The following is a 14,365-nucleotide window of genomic DNA, read 5'->3' as shown; positions in this document are numbered from 1 at the left end:
AAACCCACACTTTAATCCGACCGACGCAGTAGGAACACATATTAAGTTCGCGGACATCTACCCCCCCCCCCCCTTTTCCCCCCCCCCCCCCCTCCCCCCCCAAAAAAAAAAAAAAAAAAAAATTTATTTTTAAAAAAAAAAAAAAAATTTTTTTTTAAAATTTTTTTTTTAAAAAAAAAAAAAAACCCCCCCAGGCCCCAAAACCCCCCCAGCCAAAAAAAAAAACGCCCCGGGCGCTAAATCGAATCATTACTATATACCTTTTGACCGATCTGACTGATATTTGCAGAGATTATGATCTCAAACAACTTTTGTAGAATTGGTTCACCCTCTCCATGTTGTTGAATGAAAAACTAGGCGAGTGGCTGAATGATAAAATTATTATTACCAGAAGAGACCTCTTACCGAAATAGACAGCTTCCGTGAAAACATCAGTAAACGCTGTGAAATAATTTTAAGCACAGGAACTATTCGTTCCCGGCAGAAAGGAAGCATTAGTTATTAAAAATCTATAGCTTATTTTATCTGTTTGACAACTAACAACTTCCTTCGCTTTTAGCTATCTTGCGGACGATTTCCCCTACTGAAGTTAAACCAAGAACTAAGACAACTTTGATGCTAATTCTCGCAGCACTTGGACAGTGTTTTGCTTTGTTTTGTTTCGTTTTGTTTTCATCTCCCAAAATTGACAATCAATAAATTATGCGTACGTGCTACCAATCGAATTTTATTCAGAACATTATTTTAATTAAGTCTGACGTATGGAAAAACACGTTAGCCTATTAGAATGAGATTTCAAATGGCAACTTGTGTTTTGATGGTTTCAGGCTTTTCAAGTAGATACGACGAGCTGTTCTCTTAGGGAAATCGTTAAAAAGCCATTTATTTAGATAATTCCAAATTTACATAAAAATAAAACCAAAACAAAAGATTTTAGACAGAATCAAAGAGCCTTAAATTGACTCAGCTTACACTTTTTTATGCTAATCTTCAACAGTGTCCCTCAAAAAGGATATGGACAACAGGCGTGTTATATTCCGATAAATGTTTTACCACATTTGATATTATCCAAGGAGTAATACATTGCCAAATGTCAGTACTAATAAATAAACTGCATTATAAACTATATCATTTTTCGCGATCTATTGACATTTTAAGGGCTTCCAATTTATTCATGCAATAATAATAAACATTACATCTAGCCTTGAGTGATTACTTTGCCCACGGACGTGCTGTTATACATGGAAACTTGTGCTCTATATACAATAGATGAGGTATTTTAAATACACCAACGTTTTGGTACGCAACTCGTACATAATAAGCATCATGTATGTTACATTCTTTGTCGCTTTTGACAAGTCCTATCCCATTCATTCTTAACTATGCAATAAAAACATCCTCCTTAATTATAGTTTTCTTTATATCAATAAGAGGAAAGAGGAATAAGCAATAGTCGTCATATCCTCTAACCACGTCAATTCAAAGCAATTTTTCTTACTTTTTTATAAACTATATTTTGCCATTAAAACTCCCCTCAAATCGCATGAACAGGCCAACTATTTTATGCGCTGTTTGCTGAAAAGGTTTTGAATCTCTCTAAGGCCAAAGATTCTGTCGATTTTGACGCCGTCTTCCTAACGATATGTAACACCTTCAAAATGTCAATCAAACCCTGGCGGTATTTATCATTCAAAATAAAATAAATACATGGATTCACCGATGGGTTTGAATACAAAACAAAAAACGCTGCAAAACCAAAGTTCCCCATGCCACAAGGCATGTGCCAATCCCAAACAAAATAAAACAGAATACCATAAACGTTGATTGGAATTACACACACAAGGAAAGCAATAAGTATTGCAATGATGTTTCTCACAACTTTCGTGTCCTCTTTTAATCTTCTTGCTGTCATGCAACTTGAAGGGCCCTTGCGTCTTGCATTTCCATTCCTCCTGAGATTCAAGATTACGGCAGAATAGAGGAATGTAACTACACATGTTGGGATGGCGATCAGGCAAACGAATAATATAACATAGTACACTTCCTGAGACTTTCTTTCATCGAAGGCAGGAGCCCAGCTCGGCGCGCAAATAGTTTTCGCATTGTCTGTTAGTATCTGAAAAACGTAGAAGTAAACTGCATGCAGACCCATCGACATGAACCATATTAACGGTATGATGATTTTACAAAGTTTAGCGGGCTTCATAAACTGTTGTCGCAAAGGGAACACGATTCCTCTGTACCTGTCAATAGCTATGGCTACAAGACTAAAAATTGAGACGGCAACTGTGATATCTTGAAGGAAGAATACACTTTTACATAGAGCTGAACCAAGCAGTCCGTCAATTAACCATCTCCGAGATCCAAGCACTATTTCTGTTATCTTCCGTGGTACAGCCAGCACTGTTATTAGAAGATCCGAAACAGCCACATTGGCGATGAGATAGTTGGTGATGGTTTGCATTCGCTTGTTTCGTATAATAATAGCAATGAGCAAAGAGTTTCCAAGGACTGATATCAGAAGCAGGACGCAGTAAGATAATACTTTTACTTGTTTGCTTGTGGTTGTATCGCTTTGGAACGGTTTACAGCGCTGTTCGTTAAATATCTGGGTCGCATTCGTGGTCGAAAACGAACCGTTATTCGTTGTTAGTAACTGTGAAGTGCTATCCATGAGTCGTTGAATTGAAACGCAATTGAGCCGGTAGGCCGTCGTCCTTTCAGTAAAGCTCTACTTTATAATCGATCACTGAAACTTAAAGAAATAGAATGTCGCGAATAATCTGTGCTTTTGTAGGACCCAAAAAAATCGGCCGAATGGTGGATGAAACTGCACCCAACTGAGTACCTTCTGCACTTCAAGCTGAACAATTAACAGAAGACGTCTAATGCTTATTCTTCTTTCCTCTTAATGATGATGAATGACGTCATATCATTTACAGATTGTCTAACATCAACATCAACATCAACTCACCGCGGAACCAATAAAGGATAACAAAAAAAAACAACGACCCACGGAAAGGGTCGAAAACTAAACCTTCCTTTGGATACATTTTACGGTTGTTAAGAGATAATAAAACATTTGGCTCTTGAAATATAACGATGTTTCCAAAAAATAGACATGATATTTAATTAGCAATATTTATGCCAAAAGGTTTAAAATTATAAGTGTGGGGGTTATTTGCATTAACAACTGCGATCATTTTATCGTGCAGCATTCAGTCATGTTTAAAAACGCAAATGATGAGGGTACATATCTTTGTGTGACTTGAAGCTGTTAAACCGTTCTGTATTGAAATAAAAAGTGCATTAAACCTTGATCACAGAATGTAAGTTTAAAAAAGAGAATGAGACTCATTACTTCCCGTGATCTTTTCGTGCATATATTCTTATTGTTTACCTTTGGAGGCTAAGTCCACGCAACAATTGTCGACTTATTAAAACAGCTGCTCGACAACTGTCCGACAATCTACGTACATACAAAAATGGAAAAAATATAACTTGTCAGCTTTCTTTCTTTTCCACTAGCATATCAAGTTGGACTTTTCAAATGCGTTGACATTAAACCATCGGGTAGTTTTCAAACGAAAAAACAGGGTCTTTAGCTAAAGAGATTGTTAAGCCCCGCTCTGAGAGAAGTAAATTTATCTTTAAGGAGAAACGTTCAGAAGGAAAAAATGTAGCTGTAGGTATTGTTGCTGGCCCAAGAATGAATGCAATTCCAAGGCCCAATGTAAAAAAACAAACATTAATCATACAGTAGGTGTGGCGCTTTTTGGCTTTAAAGGCTTGTCAGATAACTGCATTATGGCCCTGCTCTGAGAAAGGCTAATAGCCCTTTAAAGGTAGAGATAACTTTTAATGTTTGCATAACAACACTGTCGAACGAACAAAGAAGGGGAACATTCATAAATGGGAAAAAGCTATTAATTTGTTCAGAGATTTTAAAAGAGAACAATAATAATTATCCCTATGCATTCATATGTTCATAGCAATTTTATAAACGGTGTATAACATTTTTGAACTGCTACTGTGCCTTTTAAAAACACGAGAACTCGGAAGTTCATCATTCGACAAACGATGTATTTACACTTCCGTCAATCATAATTCCCACGCCAACCAATAAAGAAACCATAGAAACCAAATATGAATCGAAATCCACCAATCACAACCCATAATCGACGGCAGTGCAAAACCCAATCTTTATATTATTTTATCTCCAAAGATAACCTGAAACATAACCTGAGACATAGAGGATGAGGATATTATATGGCCGCGCGGAGAAACAGGTTTTATCTTTGAGTGCTGATAGTATCACACATGTGCAGATAAAAATGTTATCGCCGCTGGCGGGATAGCGTTTTTATCGAATTGCTACCACTCGGCGTAGCACTGAAGTTTAATAATAAAACTCGCGGCGGTATAAGCACCGAGAACTGGGAGCAAAAGGAAGGCAACAGACCTGGCTGGAGATATGCCATCCACATTGGTGCAGGGCACAGTGAGCAAAAAAAGGAAGGAACACAGTAAGAGACTTCGAACAGCAAGAAAATAGTGACAACAGGCTGCCAGCATAGCTCAAAGCTCTTCACAGTTTAGATGCCCCGTCTCTCTGCTCAGTCATCAACGAATTCATAAACTGGACAATTCTAAGAAGACATCCTACTCGACATTTAAAAGATTGCCAGCGACGACTTCGCGCGTTCCCGTGTTATTATAGGCACTTAAGACACTTAGCTCGTTTTTAAGGAATAGAAAGTACCACGCAATTTTACAGTGCGGCTACTCGAACCGGGCCACTTGGAAGAAAGTTGACCAATCAAAACGTTAGTTGAGAACAATGGATGGCTATCTTTTTCGTAAACAGACCAATGACGTTAAACCATCCAGACAACAGCTCTAAAACAAATTTTGCGACCTGTTTGTAATCAAGTGAAGGCAAATGTAAGTCATTTTTACTTGAATTTGCATTTGCACCGTATGCACTCTAAAGATCTCATCCTTGGCGGCAATATAGCATAATTGTAATAATTTACTCGAAAAAAAAAAATAGCTTGAAAACTCGTTTTCGGACGACTGCAAACTCGAAACCTTTAAAGGCCGCTGAAAACTTAGGATCGAATCTAACGAATAAAAAAAATTAAAAGTTTTCCAAAGGCTAGAGGTCCACATCTTCTCAACTTTCTTGGGTTTTGTATTGTTCAACGTTATTGGTTCGTTTCCTTTTCTCTCAATTAATGTTGAATGGTTGACTTTCTTTTAAGTCGCGCGGTTCGAGTAGTCGCACTGTAAATAGCCCGATGGAAACACAAGCGATTAGAAAGTCAAATTTGAAAATTTACATAAGTAATTTCGATTTGTCCTCAACTCTTCGAGTCCTTGTGAGGAATAGAGCAAAACATTTCTAGGCGAGCAAGCCCAGCGCGGTTTGGACATAACGGCTTGGAAAATAAACATTTTTTTAAGTGTTATTGATATTGTTGGCATGAAAATGTGTTCTTTTAGGTATCTTTTTCTCGTGTAATAAAAAGGAAGCAGGAAAATTAAATTTTGAATCAACTTTGGATTCTTTGAAAAAGAAACTTAATTTATGGAGATGGAGGAATTTAACTGTTTTAGGCAGGATCCAAATCGTCAAAATATTTGCTATCTCAAAGTTTCTATATCGTGCATCACAGTTTCCTCTCTCGAAGGAAATAACTAAGAGCGCCAACAAAATTATTTTTGATTTTATACGGAAAGGAAAGGACAAAGTCAAAAGACGTGCTCTAATAAATAACATTGAAAATGGGGGGCTTAAAATGATACACTTGGAATCTCTTATTCAAGCGCAGATGTTTTTTTTTTCAACGCTGTGTGGACCCAGGATACGCAGCTGACTGGAAACTTGTCTTAGATACACTTTTAAAGCCGGTTGGAGGCCCTTGACTTTTGAAGTGTAACTTTAGTCTTAATGATGTTCCTGTAAAAGTGAGCCCTTATTATGTTGAATGTTTGACGTTATGGTCTAGATTCAACACAACCTTGCCTGATCATGTCGAGGATATTTTGCATGAGATAGTGTAGAATAACAAGAACCTACTCGTTATCAAGAAAACATGTTATTACTCGGATTTGGTTGAAGTGGGCATACATAGAATTTGCGATATGGTTAAGGCCGATGTAAGCTTTTATACGTGGTTGGATTTGCAGCTTAAAAGTCTTCAGTCCAAAAATTTCCTCTTCTGGAACGGGTTAATAGACGCTATCCCTATCAATTGGAAAAAAGATTTGAAATCCAACACGCTCCCACATACTCACCCTTTCGACCCTCTTGAGTATGTGTTGGTGCTATCAGAAAATAAATAGCAAAAAGTTGTATAAAGCACAGGTGTCTGATTTGCGTGACATTCCTACAGCACAATCTAGATTTAATGAAATGCTTCCTAATTCTGAGCTAGTGTGAAAAAAAATATAGTTTGCACTTCCAAGTCGCGTTAGATACGTTACCAGAGATTTTCAGTATAAACTTTGAATAGAATTTTATTTACTTATGCAAAATTAAGCAAGTCTAAACTAGTTGAATTATTAAAATTAAGCAAGCTTAAACTAGTTGAATCTCCTTTACGAGGAAATCCCCGAACCTCTCTTTGTATTTTGCCAATCCTCTAGAGCTTTCTGGAAAGAAATCTCTAGTAGTTACGTGGTTATGCCCTTGAATCATATTGTGTTAATAGCAAAGCAGGCCATCTTTTTCTGCAGACGAGAATCTATTGCTCCAGGCCTTTTCATCTTCCTTGTACACCTTAAAAAGATTTAAAATATAGACGAATACCTTGCCAAAGAATAGAACAAATTAAATCTGCACCTAGAGAAATGGGAAAAACTTTTAGAAACACTTAGTTGAAATTATCAGTTTTAATTTGCTTCTGCAGCCGCTCCCTTTTTTCTTTTTATTTATTTGTTTACTAATTTATCTACCTTTAACTTATAAATTTATTTATTCATTTATTTATTTATTACTTTATTTAATAACATTTAAAAATCTGTAAAACTAGAAAAAAACTAAAATATATAAAAAAAATATGCCTTGCCCGTCAAAACAATGTGTAAATATCTGGATGTTACTTGTACAAATTCTTGTTTTGCGCGCTCTGTCTTAATTAATTAAAAAAAGATAATCTCCCCCTTAGGGCATGTAAATGAAATATGCACTACAGTGGAACCCCGATATAACGATATGCCAATGCAAGGGGGCAGTAAAATTATATCGTTATATCGAGGAATCGTTATATCGTTTTATCGTCCCATACATTTTACTATTGCCGGGACATAACATATTCATCGTTATATCGGGAATATCGTTATATCGAAGATCGTTATATCGGGGTTCCACTGTAGTTAAGGAGAGTTCTGATCACGCCAAAAACTAGATCGTAACAAGAAGGACTTACAAATCTTACCGGAAATATTGCGCCGTAAAGCATATCGCAGTATGTACGAAACAATGCGTAAATATCGCCAAACTGTGGCTTCATTCTACTGATTAGATATACACCATTTCAATAAGTCAAGGGGCCATTTTTAATTTGTATTTTTCCGCGAATGACGTCATTAATAAAATATTCAAAATGACACCTCGGCCTATTACAATGGTAGATACTTTATTTTAATACGTCGAGGCACAAATGAATATTTCATTAACAACGTCATTGGCGGAAAGTTAAATATTCAAAATGGTGTCTCGACTTATTAAAATGGTGTATAAGAAATAATGTTCATCTCGGAACAGATAATGTTGTCCGCGGACAAATATTAGTGCATATTTTTGCGTCGAATGGATGCTACTGTTTATGTAAAATTCATATTTTCCGACAAATGAACTGTGGTACACCGAGCCAGCTTTCACCATTCACTTTACTTTGGCGACTGAAAGTAAAATGACCATCATCGGTGATTTGACGGTTTTTTCGACTATTGCTTGTTAATGTAAACTCTTAAGGGAATACTTTTTGTTGTGGTTGATCAATAAGTTACTCAAAGGGAATACAAATGCGTCAACACTTCCCGGGACACTTGCCGTTTGATAGCGGGTGTTTGCATTAAAAAGCTGCCAACACTTAGCAGAACATGTAATGGGGTTAACCGTTAGCCGTAATATGGCCAAAAATTTAGCTGTTTATAGGCGAAACAAACTGAAAAAAACTTAATCGCTAGTCGTAAAATATGTTAAGGACAAGGGTTATTTGAACCAAAACTGTAACGCCTCGTGAACATTAGCGGCAAAATTATTTTAAATAAAATAGGTTAGATTACTTTTTATGCGAGAATGGTCCTAGGACCGTAAGATATGTTTTACAGCGTTAGAAATTAACCTTTGCCTTTCTACAACAATGGAAATTAATTCTAAACTTTTAAACAACCGTTAACCGTAAAAGACACCACCCCATTGAGACCCTCCTATAACAAGCTGTGATAGCTTTCATCGTATAACAGCTAGTAATGGACATGCCGAGTAGGTGTCTCAACAGAGTGATCGCTTAACTGTATTTTTAACCATACATTTTTATTTTGTCTCAAGTAAGGGCCCGGACACACTGGGCAAATTTTTGTTTATTTTGCGAAAAAATCTGTCACCAGTTCCGTGAGACAAGTGCGCCCGGTGATTTTCAGATCTACCAAATTTTGTCAAGCCTTACCAAACTTCAAAGGCGCCGTCGTCCTGCCTCGGAGCAGGACAAATTTTTGTCAAGCGTCAAATCTGACAGATTTTTCAATTAACACGCCTTAATCTATATGAAAACGTCAAACAAGTATTTTTGATCTCGCTTTCAAGGCAGATTTCCGCCAAAATATTTTATTTTTTCTCGATAGTTCGACATGGAGGACGGCAAAGATTATAATGACCATCGACTCCATACAACAACTATAATATATATATAGCTCGCAAATCTCCTTTCCATTACACCTCCGGTATGCAAGTACTCCTGGCTTGGCACAATTTTCAAACCGCCCGAGTACAAGTACCGCTGCTGATCAAAATGAAAGCGCGGCGAGTCAAGACTATTGAATTGTACTAAAAGCGAAAAATACGGCTCCTATCGGCCGGAAAGTAAGACTCTTTTTAGCGAACGGAAAGTTATCGAAGGTGTACGGTTTTAACATGATTGACACGTTGTGGTTAACAAATAATTTGGTGTTTTCAAGTGCGTCCACGATTGCCAAATTCAAAATTTGGTTGAGACAAAATTTGTCTAGATTTTTGGTAGAGCCAAACAAATTTTGTCAGTCCAGTAATGGCGATACTTTGGCAAAAAAAAAAAAACCTAATCTCCATAGTAAAAATAAAACAACTGGTGGAAAGAACGCGGACAGGATATGTTTTTCTGGGTTCTAACAAAGTTTTATTGTGCGTGGAACTGACAGATTATCCTAGCTATATTCCATATGACAGTCTTCTGTCAAGTGTATTCTTTCAAGTATAATTAAATGCACGGTAACATTTTGTCACAGAAAAGTCTTTATAACCGCCAGCTGCCTTACAATAATTCAAAGGCTTAAATGCTACAAGATAAAATAATATATTATGTTAATCTTAATCGGAATAACAAGCCTAGTCCACTCAAATTGAAACGACTAGAAATATTGCTAGGTATAAAATATTATTTCTTCCACCATAACTTAGCTTGAAACCGAAAGTACTACAGTATTGTCTTACATGATTTTTCAAGGAATGGCATTTTCATAATTCCTTTTTTCTCTTAAACTTGAACATTAGAATATCGCGACGATTTTTTGCTTATCCCGTTGTACTAATTGAAAGACAGCAAACATGATCTTAGCAGATGATTGAACTTTCAACCAATGAATTGACAACACTCTGGATCTGACGCATGGCAATTTTTCAGCTTCAAGAACACTCTACATAAGTAAATTCAGTGCGGTCAGCTGGAAGCTGGATTATTTATCATTTGGCCGAATTTACTGACTTTCCCGTGGATCGTCTCTTTTATTTTGCACTGAATTCACGACAACCAACTGCACAGATTGTAACTTATTCACAAGACTCATGGATATCACTCCAGTTTCATCCACAACGGACTTATTTGGGACTATAAACAGCTCAAATGCTACACCACCGCTCGATGAATACAGCTGTAAACCGGTTGAAAGCGATGGAAATATAACCAAAGGTATCAAAATAGTCAGTTACTGTGTCCTGCTTCTGCTTTCAGTTCCGGGAAACTCTTTGCTCATTGCTATCATTAAGAAGAACAAGCAAATGCAAACCATAACCAACTATCTCATCGCCAATATTGCTCTTTCGGACATATTAATAACAGTGCTGGCTGTACCGCGACGGATAACAGAAATATTGCTTGGACCTCGCAGATGGTTAATTGACGGTCTGTTGGGTTCAGTTCTCTGTAAAAGTGTTTCCTTCTTTCAAGACATCTCAACTGCAGTGTCGATTCTGAGTCTTGTAGTCATAGCCATTGACAGGTACCGAGGAATTGTGTTCCCGTTACATGAACAACTTATCAAGCCCGCTCAACTCTGTAAAGTTATAATACCGCTAATATGGATCACGTCGATGGGTCTACATGCAGTTCACTTCTACATTTTTCGGATACAGACAGTCGATGCGAAAACGTATTGCACGATAAGCTGGGCTCCCAAGTTTGATGAAAGCCAATCTCAGAAAACGTACTATTTAATAGTATTGGTTTTTCTCATCGCTATTCCAACATGTGTAGTTACGACATTGTATTCTGTCATTATACTGAACCTTAAGAGAAGCAAACCAGCAAGACGCAACGGTCCTTCAAGTTGTATCACATCACAAAGGTTAAGAGAGGACATGAAAGTTGTGCGAATCATAATTGCAATACTTATAACTTTCTTGGTCTGTATTATCCCAATCAACGTTTATTCCTTAATATTCTATTTCGGGTGGTCTCCCGGAAAGTTGCCTTGTGGCAATGAAAACGTTGGTTTTGCAGTCCATTTTATTTTGTATTCAAACGCTTCGGTGAATCCGATTATTTATTTTACTTTGAACGAAAAATATCGCAAGGGTTTGCGGGACATTTTGAAAGCTTCTCATATCAAGAAAAAAGATGCAGTAAAGGGAAGGTCGGTAAAACTTGAAACTTCTGTGTAAGCAAAGAAACTAACTGGTTTGTTTAAATATTCCTTGACGTCCTTTGACCGAAAGTGTTGCATTTTAAACGATAATGGTAGACGACTGTCGAAAACTAATTAATTAAAATAAATATAATTTAAAAAAGATGTCAAATTCACATTAAGGACAATCCAAAGAAACTACAATTTTCTTTTTATCCTTTGATAATTCTCAAAATCATTCTGTCTAACGAAAATTGACTCATCCGACATTTACGGTCGAGCAGGATCCTTGCTCAGGAGAAAGGATGCAATGAAGAGAAGGTCAAGACAGAAATTTGAAACTTCAATGCTAATACAGAGAGTTTTTAAAACTTGTTTATTCAAATATTTTCCCAGGTGTTTTGACCGGAGGTGTTTTGTGTCAAACGATAACTGTTGACCACCGTCAAAGACAACTTTATTTATCAAATAAAAAAGCCTTGACCGTGCTTTGTACGTTCAGTTATTTAAAAGGTGCGTAAAAAGGAGACGAGGGCATAAAAGAAGTGCAGGGTGGAACACAATCCGCAGGCGAGTGTACCTCCTTACTTCTTGAGCGCTGTCGTCACTTCTTGAGTGCTTTTATAACAAAAGAAAGCACGTTCTTTATTCCTAGGTTGCGCGCACAGAATGGCCTCAACGATCGTACGTGTTTGCGTCGACACATTGCTTTGTTACAGAAACAGCCTTGACCCCCCCTTTACTTTTTTTAAGTTACAAAGCACGCAAGGAAGTGAGGAAAGCACGAAAGAAGTGCAGTGCCGGAAACACGAGCAGCAGGTGAGTATTTCCCCCTTCTTCTTTAGTGTAATATGTGCGTCGTAAAAGCCCGCGTTTAAAGTTGACGTATTACAAGTTAGCTTGCGTTGCAGACGAACAAAAGGGGTTTTGTTCGTCTGCAACGCAGGCTAATTACAAGTCCGCGTCTTAAAAGTCCTAGTGTTACAAGTCCTTGTTTAACAACTCCGTTCCGCGTCTTACAAGTCCTCATTTTCACAAGCTGCGTCTGGCTGATTCACAAAACAAAACATGCGTTAATTCAGCAAACAAAACATGCCTCTGGCTGATTTCTATCGTGGTGCCGAAGAGCGTTAGCTGCAGTTGGTCTTGAGCGTGGGTCAAATTTGGTGCATAATTTGAAAACGTCTTTAATTCGCCAGCACTGAGTTATTCGGAAAGACTCATATTTGTTGTCGTGATAGGATAGTTGCTGTCGTCTCACAGAAACTATAAAATGGAATACCATTTGGACATTAAAATTGTATTGTATTGTATTGTGATACCATACCGTTAACATTTAATACGATATGGATAAGAGAAATAAGCGGTATCATGGAGAAAATCGTAAGCCCAAATATCGGCCTTCTTAAGGTCCTCCTGGCCAGCCACCTTAAGGTCTTGTAATTGGATCTCTGGTGTCATGAATACAGGAGTACCACCGCAAGTTGATTCGGTCTTCGTCTGAAAGAATGAGTTTGTTTGGTTTTCCGAATTCCGCGGATTCAGACCAAAATCTGCAAGTTTACATAGATATTGGCCAAATCCTCATCACCTGTGCTGTTATGCTAGTCAGGAACTAGGGTGATCCCCAACTTCAGGTCTCTGTGGGCGATGTTGTGTTTATGCTGATACTCCAGTCTGGTCATTACATCTTTTGCGCACAACACTGAGACGTTTTTGAAATTACATGAAGTCGACATCACCATCACTGGATTAGACAAAATCTTTAAGTCAACTCACTTTTTTGTCTACTCCACTGAAAAGGACTGCATTTATAAAATTAATACTTCATTGCGTCGGCGTATGGGTCTTGACAGAACGTTAAGAGTTCAAAGACATCCTTGTGGCCCTTAAACTGTGCAGTGGGCAATGTGTATTGGATCCCAGCTTCGTTCTGAACTCGATGTTTTGCTTCGGCCGAATCCCGTTTCATTTTCTTCACAATAACATTCAGGTCTCTATTTCTTATCTTACTAGATGCACAGAGCTAACCGTTTCACATCCGAGAGTTGCTACTATTCATAATTTTCGCTCTTCGAATTCCGAAAATTTTTGAGGAAGTCTTGGCTTTTTTGCGAAGGATGGCAGCTTAAGACAAGCTGCCGGCCATCACGCGACCAGCTTTTGATAAAATTTGATAAAATTATAGGCTATAACTTAACTAATGCCAGAAATGGAAAGAACATATCAAAAATAGCAAAATGAAGAGTTCAAGAACGAAATTTTATGATAGTTTAAGTTTTAGAAAAACTAAAAAGATTTGTATGGAAAAATTGGATGTGGTAAGCTACCTAGGTTTGAAGACAGACTTTATTTTACCATTTTACCACGTTTTAAGTATAGCAGCCTGGTGCCTTACTTTGAAGGTTGACAGCCAACTTTTTAAAAATTTGTCGCTCAACTTTTACATTTTCCACTCGACACTCCGTAGATATATTTCTAAGACTGCCGATGACACAATTCATGCAATTTGACGAATGTCTCTATACCACACCGAACAGCAGCTATATATTGGCATTATGCTCGCATTATGCCTTTTATTTCTTCGTTATACATTCCAGTTTGTTGGGTAGATGTTTTACATGCAACGAGCAAAGGTTACTAAATCAGTGATGTGTTTTGTATGACCAACACGCCGAACTTAACAAAGCCGGATTTACACGAGCAATTAATTTTTATGCTTCAATTTACCCACAAACTCTCAAATTGTTAAACAGAATGAAATGTGTGCTGTGCTCCGTTCGTAAAGGCAATGCAAACAATGAGATGGAGAAAAAATGGCTATGTGAAAATTGACACATAGCCGGTTTATTAAACTCTGAATATCCAATAGGTAGTGAACTCAAACTTTCGTTGCAAACATGTATTGCCGTCGAAGGTGAGGGCAATAAACCAATACATAGCAATATAACGACCATAATTACAAGAAAGAGGCAGGAATGGGGAGGAGGAGGGTTGGTGAAAAAGTTTACACGGGCAATTAATTTTTATGTGGCAATTTCTGTGACAAATATATTTGACCGTGTAGATGACACAGCGATTATTAGATTGGGGACCACATATGCTGACGCAATATTTGCCACATTTTATGCGACGAGTCGTCTACAGGAGCAATTTTTGTAAATGGCACCTTTTATTTTTCACAAAAAAGCTAACACGCCAGCTTGTCAACAAATATATTTGTCACATAAAAATTGACCAATTTTTTCATCTGCACGAG

At 37.4% G+C, this 14,365-nt stretch overlaps 2 protein-coding genes across 2 annotated transcripts; one reads left to right on the top strand and one right to left on the bottom strand.

Annotated features, from left to right (window-relative positions):
• Positions 1–748: 748 nt before the first annotated feature.
• On the bottom strand, positions 749–2,857 carry LOC144654242 (substance-K receptor-like). The gene has a single exon (XM_078514326.1). It carries the CDS (start codon positions 2,672–2,674, stop codon positions 1,562–1,564), a length of 1,113 nt encoding a protein of 370 aa, XP_078370452.1. The 5' UTR covers positions 2,675–2,857; the 3' UTR covers positions 749–1,561.
• A 7,109-nt stretch (positions 2,858–9,966) lies between these two features.
• On the top strand, positions 9,967–11,186 carry LOC144654243 (QRFP-like peptide receptor). Its single transcript, XM_078514327.1, has one exon. It carries the CDS (start codon positions 10,049–10,051, stop codon positions 11,141–11,143), a length of 1,095 nt encoding a protein of 364 aa, XP_078370453.1. The 5' UTR covers positions 9,967–10,048; the 3' UTR covers positions 11,144–11,186.
• The last annotated feature ends 3,179 nt before the right edge of the window (positions 11,187–14,365 follow it).

This window comes from Oculina patagonica, chromosome 5, assembly GCF_052425735.1.
Source record: "Oculina patagonica isolate OP01 chromosome 5, crgOcupat, whole genome shotgun sequence".
In the NCBI taxonomy this organism is placed as follows: domain Eukaryota; kingdom Metazoa; phylum Cnidaria; class Anthozoa; order Scleractinia; family Oculinidae; genus Oculina; species Oculina patagonica.
Note: the sequence above shows the minus strand (reverse complement) of the source record. Positions and strands in the feature narration are given on the sequence as shown.

Bases quoted from the DNA above. Each gene is read 5' to 3' on its own strand.
- LOC144654242 (XM_078514326.1), bottom strand. From the start codon at position 2,674: ATGGATAGCACTTCACAGTTACTAACAACGAATAACGGTTCGTTTTCG.
- LOC144654243 (XM_078514327.1), top strand. From the start codon at position 10,049: ATGGATATCACTCCAGTTTCATCCACAACGGACTTATTTGGGACTATA.